Source organism: Mus pahari, chromosome 15 (assembly GCF_900095145.1).
Source record: "Mus pahari chromosome 15, PAHARI_EIJ_v1.1, whole genome shotgun sequence".
NCBI classification, from domain to species: Eukaryota; Metazoa; Chordata; class Mammalia; order Rodentia; family Muridae; genus Mus; species Mus pahari.
The window spans coordinates 32,299,509-32,317,443 of NC_034604.1; the positions used below are offsets into that span (position 1 = coordinate 32,299,509).

A 17,935-nucleotide genomic window follows, 5' to 3' on the forward strand; every position below is an offset into this window, starting at 1 on the left:
GCTGTCTGGAGCCTAGAAGACGACAGAATTGAGAATCTAGAGACCGTGTCTGGTGTTACTTGGCATTTAATATGATGAAATAGCAGAGTGGAAAGTATGAGAGAGGAAGAGAGTATCAGGCAAAGGAAACAATACATGAAAAAAAGGATAAAGGGAAGGAAATAATCTTGGTGACTACCGCCCATGGTGGACAGAGTAGGAAAGAGGAAAGGAAATCAGAACAGAAAAGCAAACTAAGCCAGGTTGTGTAGGGCCTTCAATACTCTGATGAAAACAACAAACCACAAAACAAACAAAAAAAATGACAAAACAAGACTGGTAGTTTAATTATCTGGCCGTGGAGCTCCACCCCCCCCCCCACCGAGTTTGTTTTTAGAAAATGCTTTTATGAGTTACTAAGCTAACAAGAAAAGCCATTTTCCTCCCTCAAACCAAGTTTGGGAACTTTAGATGTCTACAGATAGGGAGGTAAAGGAGACGAAAATGAGCGTCACCTCCACCTCCTTTCTCCCACAGTCACACTTAGGACTGGACTGAGAGTGCTCTCAGACGATTTGGGGGGACCTGTTTACAGCTGACTTCATATTACCACCATTTAGTAAACCTCACAGTGCCAAAGTCTCTTTTGTGTCACCAAATTGTGCAATAATATGTAAAACAAGGGAAACTAGACAATACATGAACACTGCTCTGGGTGGTTTTGTGTCAATCACCAAAACAAACAAACAAACAAACAAACAAACCAAAACCAAACCAAAACAAAAAAATTAAAAAAATTAAATGCTACCAGCAATTATTTTCATTTCATATTTAAACTGTAGTTTAAAGTACTACGTGCCTGACACATAGTAAGTAGGCTTTGAAATATTTTTACCAGATTAAATGGCTGTGATTGAAGTGTGGAGGTCAAGGTGGTGATAGTGGTGAAGGTCTTCCATGCTCCTGTCAGCTTGTCACTGTGGTGTTCTGACAGAGTCTCCATTTTATGTCCTCGATGCAGAGATATCACTACTTGTCTAGAAATGGTTGCTTGAGGCTGAGAAGTGACACAGCAACCCGGAGCCTGGGATAGCTGCCAGCTTCTGAGAAGCACGGATTGCAGTGTGAGGGGGAGGGGAGAGAGGGAAAGTTTCAAAGAGCAACAAAAGGCACGGGATGCTTTACTGGTGGGAGGGGGGATGATTGAGCCCTCACACACTGTGGGATTGGGCGGGGAGCGGCAACATTTAAGGAATAGACTGTCACTGGGTTGGAGGAGGATCCTAGCCAGCCCTGGGCTCTAGGGCCAGACAGGCTAGGCTGGTTTCACAGACCTCCACACTTAGAAAGACATCACTGTTAGATCCCAAAGAAACCTGGGAGAAATAGCTAACTGCGTTGCCTGTTAGCATACCAAAACGTGTGCCTGGCTTCTAGGCTCATCTGCGGCTCCACCCAGCGGCTTCTCAACTCATCCCCAAACCTCTCCAGCCCAGGGATTTCGCCTCCCCTCCCCCAGCTTCTGATTCCTACATAACCATGCCATTTAGGCCTTGAGCTTTCTTGACCCGCCCTTGGCCTCTTTTTCTCTTGGTTTTCTTCTCACTCTCCCCTTCTCTCTCCTCTCAGTTCTGGACTCTGCCAGGTTACTCTGGCTCTACTCTCTCTCATATCTACACTAAAGTCCTCCTTGAGGCTCTTAACTTCTTAACGACCCCGTCCCCATTTTCATGAGGCACTCCGAGGTATGAAATAGGTCCTTGCTATGAAAGAAACAAGAATTTTGAAAATTAAAATTTCCACTGAACTAAAACAATGAGCAATGCCTCATTCTCTCATCTCCCAGGATGCTCATAAAAAATTTTAAAGATAAAATATAATTATATTGTTGATGTATACTGAACTATATGGAGATGTTTGCATAAAAATGCCTTTCTCTCAACTACTCTCCTTCAGTGAAACAGCCAATGTTAGCAACTTTGTGCACACCCTCCAAATAGTTTTTATTTTTTTCTTTTTGTAAATATGTAATATTTTATTTTAACAAGTCTTCTTAATATTTAGATAGTTTATATTTAGAGAAATAATTAAGATAAAACTTCAGAAGTCCCTTATAACATGCCCCAGTTTTGGGGTCTGTGTGTGTGTATGTGTGTATGCTTGTTTTTGTGTATTCATTTTACATCCTTCTCATTCCCCCCTCCTAGTCACCCCTCCCCTTTCCCCATCCCTTTTCCTCTGAGCAGGTGGGACTGCCCTGGGTATCCCCCTTTCCCTAGTACATAAGTCTCCGCAGGCATATCCTCTCCCACTGAGGCCAGTCAAGGTAGCCCAACTAGAACATACCCCATGGAGAGGGACCAGCTTTTGAGACAGCCCCTGCTCCAGTTGTTTGAGAGCCACATGAAGACCAAGCTGCATATCTGCTACATATGTGTGGGGAGGCCTAGGTCCAGCCTGTGTATGCTCTTTCATTGGTGGTTCAGACTTGAAAAGCCCCAAGGGTCCAGGTTAGTTGACTCTGATGGTCTTCCTATGGATTTCCTATCCTCTTGGGGCCCACAGTCCTTCTCCCTATTCTTCCATAAGAGTCTTCATGATTCACCTACTCTTTGGCTATGAGTATCAGCATCTAAATCAGCTGCTGGGTGGAGCCTCTCAGAGGACAGCCATGCTAGACTCCTGTCTGCAAGCATAACAGAGTATCATTAAGAGTGTCAGGGATTGGTACTTGCCCATGGGATGGGTCTCAAATTGGGCCCATTATTGGTTGGCCATCCCTTCAGTCTCTGCTCATCCCCAGAGCCTGCATTTCTTGTAGACAGGATAACTTTGGGGTCAAAAGTTTTGTGGGTGGGTTTGTTTCCAGATAGCTCCACTGGGGTTCCTGCCTTGCTACAGGAGGTGGCCTCTTCAGTTTCCATATCTCCACTGCTGTGAGTCACAGCTAAGGTCATTCCCATTGATCCTTGGGAGCCTCACTTATCACAGGTCTTCTACTGGAGGTGGCCACCACCTCTCCACCCCTTCATTTGCAGATTTCTATTAATTCTCATGGCCATTGGCCCATCTCTCCAGTCCTTCCCCGTACCTGATCCTGAATCCCCCAGTCCCTTCCCTATACCCTCTATAATGAATTCCCTCTCTCTATCTGCTTCTTATGACCATTTTATTCTCCCTTCTAAGTGAAATACAAGCATCCTCACTTGGGCCTTCCTTCTTGTTTAGCTTCTTTGGGTCTGTGGAGTGTAGCATGGGTATCCTGTAGTTTATGGCTAATATCTACTTACAAGTGAGGACACACTCAGCATGTCCTTTAGGGACTGAGTTTCCTCACTCAGGATATTCTCATACATTTTATTTACTTACTTAATACAGGATCTCTTTATGTAACGAGGTTAACGAACCTAGGACTACTTGCTGTGTAGCCCAGGGTGGACTTTAAACCTTAATCCTGCTGTCTTTTGCCTCCTGAGTGCAGGGAAGACAGGTGTGCGAGCACCAGCCTCAGCTAACAAGCTTTATGTTTTAGAGCAGTTCACAGCAAAGTAGAGTAGGAAGGATGGTGCTCCCTCTCACATGAACGATCATCCCTCACTGTGGGTAGGTGCTCTGCTCCAGAGAGTAGGATAAAACTAGACTGATTAATCCTTACCACCCACAGTCTGTAGTTTACATTAGACTTCACCCTATCAAACCTTTAAAACATTTATTTAGTTCTATAATTTTCATAAATCAAAGTGGGATTTGCTATGCATAGTAGTGTACAACTCATGTGTGGTTTTTTTTACAATTTATTTTTATATGTTTGTGTGTTTAACAAGTACATAAGTCAGTACAAACACACCTGCTTATTTTTTATTTTATGTACATGAATGTTCTGCCCACTGGTATGTCTGTCTGAGGGTGTCAGGTCTTCTAGAATGGAATTACACAGACAGTTATGAACTGCCACGTGGCATGTGTGAGCTACCATGTGGTTGCTGGCTAGTGAACCCTGGTTCTTTGGAATAGTAGCCAGTGCTCTTAATCACTGAGCCATCTCTCCATCCCCTGATCTACTTTGTTCTTTAATAAGGCAGATAGTACTAAGTTCTAGGCCTATAATTCAATTTATTTTTGCCCTATTTCCTTCTTTAGTATCTTAATTTGTAAACAATGCAATATGTGTATTCTTATACATATGTATACATTTTCACTAATATCCATGTATGATGTATTTCTAGAAGTAGAATTGTGAGGTCACAGGGTATGAAAATTACAACTTTACAGTAATGCTGTCATTAAGATACATTTAAATTCCTGGAACAGAGAGAGGAGAGAAATTACTTGCAAATGACAAACTATTTCACTTCCTCTAGGAAGGCAAGCACTATGTTTGTGCCAGTTACTCTACCATAAAACTCATATACATACCTATTTCTCTCACTGTATGGTAACACTTCAAGAATAGGACACCTGTCTGTATTCACTTTCCCAACTCTAATCCACATTCTTATTGCCTGCTATAATGACCACTTTGTTGTAAACAAATATTTAGTGACATAAGTAATAAAGCTCTGGAGAAGAGGGTATTTTATCTGTTTTACAGATGGAAACCATCAAAGCAATGTTATAGAAATAGTATTGAAGAAATGAGAAGAAAGATTAGTGGCGCTGATGTTTGAACCCAAGGCTTTGGCTGTCCTAGGACCTGTTCTTTAGACCAATCTGGCCTGGAACTAACAGAGATCTGACTTCCTCTGCCTCCCAAGTGCTGGATTAAAGGCATGTGTCACTACTGTCCAGCATCCCAGGGCCACTGATACCTAATCTAGAGTGCTTTCTACCAAGTCTTAACTAGGCAATCACTCCCAGAGGCCCTGAAAAATCATTGTCTCCCTCCCAGCCACTTCTAAACTGGAAAGGTGACCCTCAGTGACACCTGGGAAGGTCTGACCCTCTGGGATGAGGGTCCCGGAAAAGAGATTTCTTGGAGGTCCTGCCCACAGAAGTAAGATAACAGCAGTATGCGAACTAATGATAATTATTCTTTATTGCAGTGTCTCCTTGTGCCAGGCATTATTCTCTGTAATTTATGAGCCATGTCTCTTTTAATGCTCACAATCCCATTAGGTGGATATTGTCATCTTTGTTTTGCACATGAAAATGGTAGGCACTGAGAGAGCCAAGAGACTGGCTGCTCAAGGTTTTACAGCATGTGAGGAGTGAGGATGAGTTCCTTATTCATATCTGTGACCCATCCTGAAGAATCTGAATACTAAGCATTATCCCTCAGGGTGTCATAGTCAGCTGCCATGGAGGAGTGTGGAATAATTTTTTGAGAAGAAATGCTATAAAGGGAAATTCCTTTTTCTAGATCCTAGAGAACCTAAGCAGCCAGGAAATAAAACAGAGACAACAGGCAGCTTGAGCCCTGGCTGGGTTGTGGAAGACACTGGAAGAAATTTGACTTGATTTTTTTTTTTTTTTAAGCTAGGAAAGTGGAAAGGTATGAGACCAGCCATTCCAATGTTTGAATCAGGATTTGGAGCACGTGATGCCTTTATACCCCTAACCTAGAAATGGCAGAGTTATTTTGGGCACAAAGCGAGAGCTGTGGCTTTAAAAATATGCCAACTGTATTTCTCTCTTCCGCTCCAAGATTACTGAAAATTAGCCCAGCTGTGGCCTGAGGCACCAAACAGTCATAGAATCTTTTTCCAGATCAGCTCATCCCACCCAAAGAGAGTGAAACACCAGGAGTGTCATTTCTGATGACCCCTGGTGATCACCCTTTCACTTGCCCAGTCTGATTTCCAGTCAGCGATCAAAAAGCTAGCCTTGTGAATCTAGAGCAGCTCCACCCCTACACACTCACACACGCACACGCATGCACACATGCACGCCTGCAGACACACACACAGCGCACTGCCAGGCTTCCCAAGGTGTGTCTGTTCAAAGCAGAAGCCATTGTCCTACTGAGCCAAGGGCCATCGAGAGAATGACTTTTCAGCTTCATTACCAAATCCCTGTGTGATTCAGAGCAAATCAACTTGCTGTAGTTTAAGCCTTCAGATGTTTATCTGAAAAAAATAAAGCATTATTTTAAATCCATATTTAAATAAATTTAATTAATTATAATAACTAAAAATTAGTCAAATAAATACACATATGCAAAATGCACAAATAAACTGCCTCACTCATGGTAAGAGTTCAATAATCCTTTAATAAAAGAGTGAATCTTCCCTTTCTTTATCTTACTAGCAAGTAAGAATTAATGGGGTTTTCACTTTGTGCCGGGCTGCTGCTCTTTAAAAAGAATTACATTTAATTTCGTAACAACTGCTATTATTACCCACTTTACAAATGAAAACCGAGGACTAAAGATAATAAAAGATATCTGGAACATCGTAATTTATCGTATCCTGGTAACAAAGTTTTAAGTTTTGTAGAGCTCGGGAAATATATGCTGGCATTTGTTTTTAATGGGGATTTTTTTCTGTGTCCACTTTAAGAACCAAGAAGCTGCAGGGAAATGAAGGATTGGTTGGTTCCCCAGGTGGTTGTAGTCTTTCTTTTGTCTTTCTGATCTAGGACAGGCCTCAGATAGTTTTGCGAACATGATATAGGTTTGTGCTGTTGATCAGCAGCTGAGGGGCAGTGCTTCTCCACTCAGTCCACAAACCCAAGTAAAGATGGGAAGTAAGGAGGAGTGGATGTTTCCCATCTATAGCCCGTTTTTTTTTTTTTTTTTTTTTTTTTTTTTTTGTTAGTTTGTTTTTGTTTTTTCCAGCAGTATGAGTGTAGATTTTTTTTGTTTTGTTTTGTTTTGTTTTTCCCTTTAGTCAAGCACGAGCATGTATACAATTCTAAACTCACGCTAAATACTGAAAACAGAACTGGAACAAGAGCCCATTGCACAAAACTAGAAGACACAAAGGAAATCAGGGCCGCCATAAAGAATGCAGTGACTGTGTCTGTGGCGCGGGTGGCAGAAGCAGCTAGGGAGAAGGAGAGGCGAGTGGCACTGAGCACGGAGAGCCTCTGGATATTCACATGCAAACCCCAGACGAGCCTTTGGTAACTAGACTCTTCCCTCAGCAGTGGGATCAGCGGCAGCAGCAGCCCACCCCCAAGCAGGAACAGTCCGGGGGAGCTGGCTGGCTGGCTGGCTGGGCCGGAAGCGCCTGTAATCATTTAATAGCCTTTGCTGGGTGCACTGACAGATCAGAGTGGGCGGTAGGCAGGCTCCAAAGTGCTGTCTGGCAAGATAGTCCTCGGCTTTAATCACAATGATGGGTTTTCTGGAAGCTCTTTATTAACCTCGGCACTGAATCCCAGAGATGGTAACAAAGGGATGAATGGGGAGACAGGGAGGGCCTGAAACCTGGAGGCTGAGCTGTGATTTTCCTGACTCCTCACCCTCACATTCGCACCCCCTCCCCCACCTCCGTTTCTTTCAGCAGATTCTTGCTCAGAGGCCCCTGCCTGCCTCTCTGCCTCTCTGCCTCTCTGCCTCTCTGCCTCTCTGCCTCTCTGCCTCTCTGCCTCTCTGCCTCTCTGCCTCTCTCTCTGCCTCTCTGCCTCTCTGCCTCTCTGCCTCTCTCTCTGCCTCTCTGCCTTTCTGCCTCTCCAAGATGGAAACAAAAACTGATAGCTATAACAACACCTGTACATGTATTATATTTTACATTATCAAATCACCTTGATACACAGTTCGGAATGTGCCTCTGCAATCTACATAGATTCTAGTGCCAGGCCACACCGGTTAGTAATCATGTGTCCAAATTGGTCCTTGGGCCCTTCATCTACAAAACAGGTACACATGTTAGCAATACCGATTTCTTTTAGTCATCATTGCTCTCCCCCCTTTTATTTCTTGCAGTTCAGCATGGGGCTTTGGCGAACCATTTACAGGGTTGGCGTGGACCGCAACATCTAAAGACCCTCCCCTGGCTTTTGAGTCCCCAGTCATTCTTAGTCCCTGAAGAATGCCATGAACCCATGCAGCCAGACTTAGCATGAAAGAGGAGAGAGAGAGGAATTTTGCCCAAAGACCCCTGGACAGTGCCCAAGTGGATTATAGGATTACACGAAGTTGCCAGCTAGCTACTTCCGGAAAGCAGTTTTTAAAATAAAAAGGGAAGATTCGTACTTTAGAAAAATGCATGCTGTTCTAATTTTTACGTTGTTAAGAAACTGGCCAGGACCAGAAAAGAAAGAAAGAAAGAAAGAAAGAAAGAGAGAGAGAGAGAGAGAGAGAGAGAGAGAGAGAGAGAAAGAAAGAGAAAGAAAGAAAGAGAGAAAGAAGAAAGAAAGCCAAACTTTTTTTTTCATAATTGTGATTCTATTTTACTAAAACTTCTAAATCTTGAGTTGTCATCTGAATATATGGAATGGCTCTTCCTAAGGATCCAAACTCCAATGGGCTTGATATTTCTTCTAACCTCTTTCTAGGATCTTAGAAGTTCACCTATTTGGATTTGGGGGGCGGTGGGTGTACTGGAGTTTTTTTTTTTCTGAGACAGGGTTTCTCTGTGTAGTCTTGGCTGTCCTGAAACTCACTCTGTAGATTAGATCAGGCTGGCCTCTAACTCAGAAATCGGCCTGCCTCTGCCTTCCAAGTGCTAGGATTAAAGGAGTGTGCCACCACCACGCCCTGCCCTGCTCTTTGGATCTTGATTGACTGTGTCTTGGTCCCTGGGAGGAATGGGAGGGGCCTTGTGGGAACTCTAAGGAGGAAAGGAGGTATCTTTAAAAGAAGAGAGATTTCCCTGGTGGACCATTTGCTTGGACTGGCTTGCAGGTAGAGTTTGTTGTGTCTCCTCTTATCATGTTCAAGAGGAATCACATGCTTGGACCTTCCTAAAAGGTACAGCATTTAGCAGGCAGAGCTAGCCAGGGCTCTACAGTTCCCTTGCTCAAAAAGAAATCTGAGTAGGAGGCCGGGAATGGCTGTCTCATCAGATCCTTGAGCTGAGCTTTTGCTTCAGTGAGTCTCAATGCAGATGCTGCTGATGCCCTCGGAGGTGTTCGCCTTACAAGAGGAAACCAGAATAGGTTATGCAGCACTGTGCCTGGGGACTACTGGAGAACCCGCACCTCTGCCTGCTCCACAGAAGCTGAACATGTGGACAGTGTACCTGAATAGCTCTCTGGCTGCCTCTTCAGATTTTAGGCTGAGTCAGTTAGAAACCAAGACAGCCAGCAAAGGCTTCCTGAAATATAAAAGAGGTCAATTAGCTCCTGGCGGGCGGGCTGCCTGCAAAGCTTCCCTTGGCCAGTGCACAAGGCCACTAGTGCCCTTTGCTGCCACAGAATGAAGCTGTCCCTGAGCTCTGGATCTCTATGTAGAGTCCTGGCTATGGGCAGAAAATGTTCTGTTCTGGGATTTTGTAAGGGCAACTAACTCCAGTGGTACTGAAACCTAGTAATGGACACCAAATCAGTGACTTTTAAACAGTTTTAAAACATTTCTCTGGGCTGAGACTATATATAGCCCAGTGGCAGACTGTTTATGTAGTGTGTATAAGGTCCTAGGTTTAATCCCCAGTTGCATTTTTTTTAATTTTTATTTTTAAAGAGATAGTGACACCGGCCAGTAATCCCAGCTATAATGGAAACTCAGAAAGGAATGTAGACTCAAGGACAACCTAGGCTACAATAGTTTGAGGCCCAGTTTAGCAAGGCCTTGTCTTCAACTAAAATAGATAGATAGATAGATAGATAGATAGATAGATAGATAGATAAGATAGATTGAGACAGGTGGTGTGTCTCAGTCGCAGACCACTTGCTTAGCAAGTTAAATGCCTTGGGTTTCAAACAAAAATGGAGACGTCCCAACCCCCTTCTCTCTAGGGGGAACGTTTCTTTCAGAGTCAGAGCCTGTGTCTGAAAATTGATCAGGTAGATTCTGGCTGAGCTAAGCTGAAGATTGGATTATTTTATAGGAAAGAAATTAGTTTTAGCCTCAGAGCTGGGGTATCTCTTGCCCTATCCCTGGAATGCTGTAGCATTAACTCTACCAAGGGAATCATGCTATGAGGAAAGGAGTTTAGGAAAGAAGGAAGCTTCCTGTCCCCCTCTTCCCTGCTTGCTCTTAACTCACACTTTATCTAGCTCTCCTAGTTCCAAGCACTGTCATTCATATATATATATATATATATATATATATATATATATATATATATATGGCACTGGTTATATTGGTGAACATATCTATGTCTATATATCTTGCCTCTGTAAACCTTGCAGAAGTAGATTTTACCGGGTGAAGGGGGTACTGCTTGGCCAGAATAGTTATAGAATACATCTCTGAAGAGATATTTTGTCTCGTCTGTTCTCGAAACCACCAGTTCTTCTAACAGCAGTTTATTCAGCAAGCTTCAATCTTCATCTCCCTCTTCATCTCCCTCTTCATCTCCCACGAACCCCGGGAAAAGCCCAATATATATGCATTCACGCCAACCAATCACACCAGGCAAGGTAGCTTTGCCAGGTGAGCGAGCTCAGCCAATGATCAGCAGGGATAACAGCAGCAGCCAAATAAGGANTTGTTTATTATAAGAACTCTCTTCCTGTAGGCGCCATGTTGGGGTGCGGCCCCAGGGGCTGTGGCTCCCCACAACATTTAATCACATACTGGAATGGTGGAGTTCATGATTAAGAGTGGAGGGAAGGGCTAGAGAGATGGATCAGTGGTTAAGAGCGGCAGCTGAGAGATTCAGTATTCAGTTCCCAGCAGTTAGCACACTCATATCCATCTCTAATTCCAGTTCCAGAGGATTTGACAACCTCTTTTGGCTCCTTCCGGTCCCACACACATGCATGATACACAGATAGACATGCAGGCAAAACATGCATATACAGAAAATATTTTTAAATGGAATTTTTAAAGAATGAGAAGGAGATCACTTGAGATAGCTCTGGTTTCTCTTCCAAAGTCACTGTTATATTTTATGATGCATCTTGAGTCTTGGAGAAGAATCTTGGAGAAGCTTTGCACTGAAAAACATCTTATTTTCCCAAGGCTTAGTGCAAACCTCACACCTTCAGAATCTACCTAACGTTTTCAAGATCTTGAGGCAAAACAACCCTGTGGATGGAGAATAAAGACACCATATTACAGGTTATTCACGGTTCTTATAAACTATATTAAAAGAGCCTTCTTTCCCCCTGTTGAGGCCGTAGACAGTTTCTGAATAATTTTAAGTGGAAAAGTGATCTCATCTGAGTTCTATTTTAAAGAATTTTACTTCCATTTTTAAAACTGGAGGACTTTAAAGAATAAGGATAATTTGGCTACAATGTGGGAGATTAAAGAGACCAAGAGGAAGCAGGAAAGCGGGGTTGGGGTTGGGGTGGAGGAAGCTATTGCTTTGGTTTATATAGGAGATTATTATATCCCAAAAAGAAGGGACATGGGGGAGTCGGACGTTCTTAGAAGGCATCAGTAATAAGTCTTGGCAATGCATTGTAAATAGAGTGGACAATAAAGGAAAATATAGCTTTGCACATCCTGGCTTGAACAGCAGGGTCAGTGAGATCTTGTATGCTGAGACCGGAAAGATTTAGACAGGAACAGAAGGGAGGAATCAAAAGCTTGATTTTAGATTTTTTTTTTCAATTTGCAATTTCTTCAAATTTGTAAGTAGAGACATCAAAGAGGTATCTGGATATCGGAGATGGAAGCACAGAGGGATAGGAACTTTAAGTAAAAATCTGTATCTCATTAATATATATTTATACATTTATATTTATTTGAGATAGTTTAAGGCTGTCCTTGAACTTGTTACATTGTCCAGGCTGTCTTTGAACTTTTCCATCTGTCTGCATGTGCTATTATGCTTGACTCTATTATTATATTCAGATGGTCATTTATGCCCCAAACAGGACTGAGACCCTAAAAAGAGAGTATAGAGATAAAATAGAGATGAGAGTCACAGGCCAAATCCATCAAATGGCATAGGTGAAGAGGACCATGCAGAGGAAGCTGGTTTAAAAGAAGGAAGGTCAGGAGAATGTTCTGTGCTGACCCAAGGACACATCTGCAAAATATGGAAGAGGAAGCCGGGCAGTGGTGGCGCACACCTTTAATCATAGCAGTTGGGAGGCAGAGGCAGGTGGATTTCTGAGTTCGAGACCAGCCTGGTCTACAGAGTGAGTTTCAGGACAGCCAGGGCTACACAGAGAAACCCTGTCTTGAAAAATCAAAAAAAGAAAACAAAATCTGGAAGAGGAAGAAAATCTCTCTGACTCCTCTTATGCTTTTCTAAAAACAAAACATAGATTTGCAAAAACAAACAAAAAATGCTTGTAAACACAGCAGGGAGAACTAAATGTAATCACCAGAAAACAGCTAACCTTGGATTCAGCCTAGACTTGAATCTATAGTAACAATGTGTACTAACTTGCCATCTGTCATTTAAGTTGCTGTCCTTGAGGAATAAACAGTTCATTCTTTTGTCTTGTCACTTATCTAAAAATTTACTGCTCTTTATTGAAACCTATGATATTCGATTTAGAGCCATCTATTGGGGAACTATCTAGTCCTTTGGTGTTTCTATATCTATATAGAATACATGCACTATCAAGCTGGTCTCTCTCTGTCTCTGTGTCTGTCTGTCTGTCTGTCTGTCTGTCTGTCTGTCTGTCTGTCTCTTTCATTTTAATCTGTCGTGTCACAGAAGTCCAGACCAATGCTAAGATCCCATGGGTATATTACTCTCCTATGTGACAAAGAACTCATGAGACATTGTTTCAAGAAGGAAGTGACAAGCGTTTCTGAGAGGTTTGATAGGATAGGAATGAAAGGTGACTATTGGTTTAGGAAATAGTATAGCAAACTTGGTGTGGACAATGTTCAGAACAGTAGCACTCAGGGATGCCAAGGAAATGGTTGGAAATAAGGCAAGGAAATTCCAGGTGTGAACAACCCTGAGATGCAGAGGAACAGAAACAAGTCATTTAACTGAACTTTCTGTGAGTCTCCCCAAAAAGCAGAGCCAGGTGCCTAAACCCTCTCATGATGTCAAAAGGTTCCTGTGTCATGGCTCCTTGAGTCACCTTTCCAGGCTCCTTGACTCACCTTTCCATCCCTCTCCCTTCCCAGTTTTGGCTTCTTTTCTAAGTCACTCTGACACTTATGGCGCCTTCTATGACTCCACAGTCATCATCTGCAAGCTCAAAGCAAACAGCACTTTACATCTACAATCCTATATAATCCCCCCCCCCCCAATTAACAATTTTCTCCTCTGTAGTCCCATAGTGTTTTGCATGTGCCTTGGTGTATAGACTGTGACCACTCTGAGGAAGAAATCTTGCCTTGGGAATGAAATTGGAATACTTTATCCAAACAAATAGATTCAGTGTACAGCAGGATTTCATCCTCTTCTACTTTGAAGTAATCTCTATACCCGATGTCTTCTCATTTTATCTCTGTTTTATCCATAGAATTAAGGCAGACAGTTAATTCAAACGGTCCATTTATAGTTTAGGCAGAATTAAGAGGGAAAATAAGCAAGGTGGTGGAGGCACACACGTTTAATCCTAGCACCCAGGAGGTAGGTGGAGCTGTGAATTCAAGGTCAGCCTGGTCTACAGATCCAGTTCTAGGACAGTCATGACTACACACAGAAACTCTGTCTAGAAAAAAAAAAACAACAAACCCAAAGACCAAAAGAACAACAACAACAAAAAACTAAAACAAACAAACAAACAAACAAACAAAAAAGAGTAAAAATAAATTTGTACCTGATCAATCAATACACTGAAAGTAGCATTTTCTGCTTTAAGCTTGGATATTTCCCGTCTTGTTCCCATGCAAGTTTCTATGGCTATGTTATTCAGGACACTCTTCCCAAAGAGTTAAAACTGTGTTATTAGAAAACTAGATGTGTAGGCCCTGTGGTAAGAAAATCTGCCCTGTTGACCTGGCAATTTCTCCCCCTTGTGTATGGATAAGGGAGGGCTTACTTTCACTGTTGTTGACTTTTGATGCTTTGTCTTTCAGAACCTGAGGCAGGAGAGGTGTCCCCTCCGGTGGGCGCTGGTGTCAACAGCAACAGCTGGACCTTTAAATACGGACCAGGCAACCCCAAACAGTCCGGTCCCGGTGAGTTGCCAGACAAATTCATTATCCCAGGATCTCCTGCAATCATCTCCATCCGGCAGGAGCCTGCTAACAACCAAATTGACAAAAGCGATTTTATAACCTTCGGCAAAAAGGAGGAGACCAAGAAAAAGAAGAAAAAGAAGAAGGGTAACAAGACCCAGGAGAAAAAAGAGAAAGGGAACAGCACGACGGACAACAGTGACCAGTGAGGCCACCAAATGGAAACAAGCCACTTAGCCAGTTTTTGTAATAATGGCAAATCTCTCCCATGTAGCAACTCCCCGTTCCTTTCTCCTATGACATGAGCCCTCTTAGAGACCTCAGAAATCTGCAGAAAGTTCCCTGTGCCTGTCTTGATCGCATTTTACAGGTTTTGTCTTTAAAAGCTTTCCTAAGTCTGGTGTTAACTCTCTCTCTCTCCACTCTGGCTTGTTTTCAGAACCTAAAAAGCAGACCCAGGTTTCCTTTCTCCCCCGCCGCAAAGGAGAAGCTTCCCAGCCCCGCCAGTGAGAGTTGGACTCTCTGCCCTGTGCTTCAAGCATCCTGTCTTGATGACATTTGCAGGGCAGGCTGAAAGGTATTCAGGTTGAGCAGTTGGGTGTTTGTGGACACTGGGTATGTGTGGCTACCAAGAGTCTTGGAGAGCCTGGTATTGGCTGGGATGGTCCAGATTAGACTAGTTAACACAAAGAGGGCTGGGACTCAAAGGCACATAAACACTAAGAGTCTTTCATCTGGAGGGGGAAAATGTGAAACTTAAAAGGACCAGACTTTCTCAATCTCTCAACTAGACATATGATGGTCATCCTCTAGCAGACAAAACCATCCCCACCGACAAAGCTTTAGGAGTGTGCTGGCTATAATATCACTGTAATATCACTGTATTCAAAACCTGCATTATACACACAAGCCAGCAGTTCAAGCATTTAACAAGAGGGTCGGTCAGGGCAACAGAAGCAGATCTGATGTGTTTCCTGTACATGTCCTTGTGCTCACGCTATTAAAAATTCTTTTGCACACAACGTTTATGAAAAGGACGCATCCTTTTCCAACAACACATATGCAAAAGCAAAAGAAAAACCCAAGACCTCACTTTATGCTGTTTGTTGTTTGATAGATTTATTAAAAAGAAAAGAGAAAGTCTATAGGTATAAATCTTTAAAGAAATGATGAATACAATCCCCCCAACCTTCCCTCAAAAGAGAATCCAGTCTACAGCCATTTGAAATGATCGTTGCTGCTACAGAAGTGCTTTAAGAGAATTGCCTGGAACATCTGTATTATCCCGGCCACCTGCCAATCACAGCTTTACTCTTTCAGGTCACTCTGGGGCTGCCTCTTGCATGTATTAATTACTAAATAGAAGGATCTTTCTCTCTTTTCTAAGAAAAATGATGTGCACTTTGATTACACAACCTTCTCTAACCCACTATATCAAGACCCAGAAACTGAAGAAAAATCTTGTTTTCTCATGCATACAGTGAGCAGACTTTTCATTCCTCTGGTTCTGTGGTTGTCTTGGTGTGCTAGCCTACACCTTCGCCTTGTTTAGCTTTCCTTTTCTAGAACACTATGAATTGCTAACCTTACTAACACCTATGATGTTACCTGAATCAATCTCCCATATGTATGCTGTATGCTATTATAAGACTCCTGAGATATACTTATTCTGTGCTTGTGTATGTGAATGTTAATGCAACTATTACCTAGAGTGAACTTTAAGCTTTATTGTTGAATGTAAGCTCATTATATTTCCTTTTGTACACCTGTGAAAAAGTGGAATAGTGTTTTTTTAAAAACCATTGTTAATCAGCTTTTGTGTATGAAAGACACAGTAAAATTTCTTTCTTAAATCAAGATGCTGGTGATTCAAGGAATTTTATTTATGGTCAGCCAAGGGCTGTCTCTTGCCAAAACTCCTGCTGGCAAGGGAAAATGGATAAAGCTGGGTTTTTTTTTTCTAGTAAGAATTCTGAAATAAATACTGAAGAAAGTCCCTGAGGGTATGCAAGCACAAAATTGTACCAATCTGACCTCTTTGAATTTGCAGACTGCTTTGAAATGCTATCCGGAATATCAGCTTGTAGAAAGTAATAAAATTTACTGTTACCATAAATAAGACATTTTAAGTTTATTGTGCACAACTTAGATGTTTGATTAATTATATTATCTATTTAAAAGCATATAAAAGAGGTAGGAGTCTGTTTTAAAAGGCATAAAATCTAAAAAAAAAAAACCTGTCTTGTCTACTTTTAGCTTCATTCTCCCATATTTTGAAGGGTGTGTAACTTCAGCTCTGCAGGATTGCATGGGGTAAAACTCGTTGACAGCACATGTGAACCATTGCTACATTGTAGGTTGTGATCATTTTGCCCCACTGAAGCCCATGTAACTGACCTTACGTGCCTTTTGAACTAGGAGAATCGGGCTATAATTTATTAATGATGATAACGATAATGTATATGTACGGCACTTTTTAAACTTACAAAGTGCTTTCCAATTCATGTTAGTTATTAGTTATTACAGCTGTAAGGATAAAACACGTCATGTGGATTCATTTTTAATTGGTGCTATTGGTATTTCCTCTGTTCTTGCTAATAAATGGAAATGGTGGTGTGAAAGCAATGGTGGTCATTTCTAAGTATAAGAGTAGGAGAACACGGGACACTGATGATCATGACCTGTTACTGTTCAAGAGTCTGGCTGTTCCCTGGATCTTCTTTATCATGGAGGCAAACAAGGGTGGGATTAAGAGTCACACGTTACAGCCACGGGAGTGATGGTCACTTCCTGCTTTGCTATATCAATCTGACAAGAACTGCAGTAAATCGGTTTTTATCACTAGAGACCCCTTCCTCAGCCATCTTGTTTAACTACTTATTTAGCCCTCTCTACAATTAGGAAGCCAAGTAATCACACAAACACAGATACACCACAGACACACACTCCAACACACATGCCCACACCACACCACACCACCACACACTTCACATACACTCACACACACCCCACCCACACACCCCCACAATACAACACATACATACCACACACACACACACACACACACACACACACACACACACACACACCACATATATATATATATATATCTTACACACATATACTCACACACACCTATAACAAATTATACACACACTTCACACACATATACACACCACACACACATACTTCACACATATTACACACACACATGCGCACACACACTACACATACACCCCCACATATATCCTTCCACACATACACTCACACACACATACCTACAACATACCACACACACTACACACACCATACATACACACACCTCCACATACACTCCCCCCACACACACACACTACACCCCCACCCCACACCCACACCACCCCTACAAATGTACTTTTGTTGATGACAGAGTACTTAACCGCCACCCCCCTGGATAGGTTCATTCCATGCTACTACATTTTCCGTTAACAAGTAGATAGATTATCCTTTTGAAGCTTAAATTTTGATGAGCATTGGCTTTAGATTCAATAGTTCTCAGTATAGAATAGTCTTCCTTTCCTCCAAGGTGGGAGGAGAGGGGGCATCAGTTTATGTCAGGAGATATTTTTGTCTTCCTTAATTGGAAATGAGAATGCTGTGACTTTCATTGAGTAGAGATGAAAGGCACTGCTCAACACCCCATGGTTCACAGGAGAGCCCCCCCCCCCAAGAAACAAGCTTTCTAGTTCAAAATGTTAATAGTAACAAGAGTGGGGAAGTTTGAGAGAGAGAGGGTGACTGTGTAACTTGTTTCACTCGATTTTAAAGTGGAAGGGTGGTACTGTTAATAACCCCTCTATGTTTTCCACAAGGATGGCAGCA

The 17,935-nt window shown here is 42.3% G+C and overlaps 1 protein-coding gene across 13 annotated transcripts in view; it reads left to right on the top strand.

Moving 5' to 3' along the window:
- Positions 1 to 16,695, top strand: part of LOC110333405 (protocadherin alpha-4) — a 229,917-nt gene extending 213,222 nt beyond the window's left edge. For 7 of the 13 annotated variants that reach the window (XM_029546759.1, XM_029546757.1, XM_029546758.1 and 4 more), the window contains exon 4: positions 13,973 to 16,190. In XM_029546759.1, the coding sequence (XP_029402619.1) occupies positions 13,973 to 14,283 (311 nt within the window). In that variant the 3' untranslated portion in view covers positions 14,284 to 16,190. Of the gene's footprint in view, positions 1 to 13,972 lie in introns of all 13 variants that reach the window. The other 6 variants (XM_029546761.1, XM_029546762.1, XM_029546760.1 and 3 more) reach the window with 3 other exon arrangements.
- Positions 16,696 to 17,935: the final 1,240 nt, after the last annotated feature.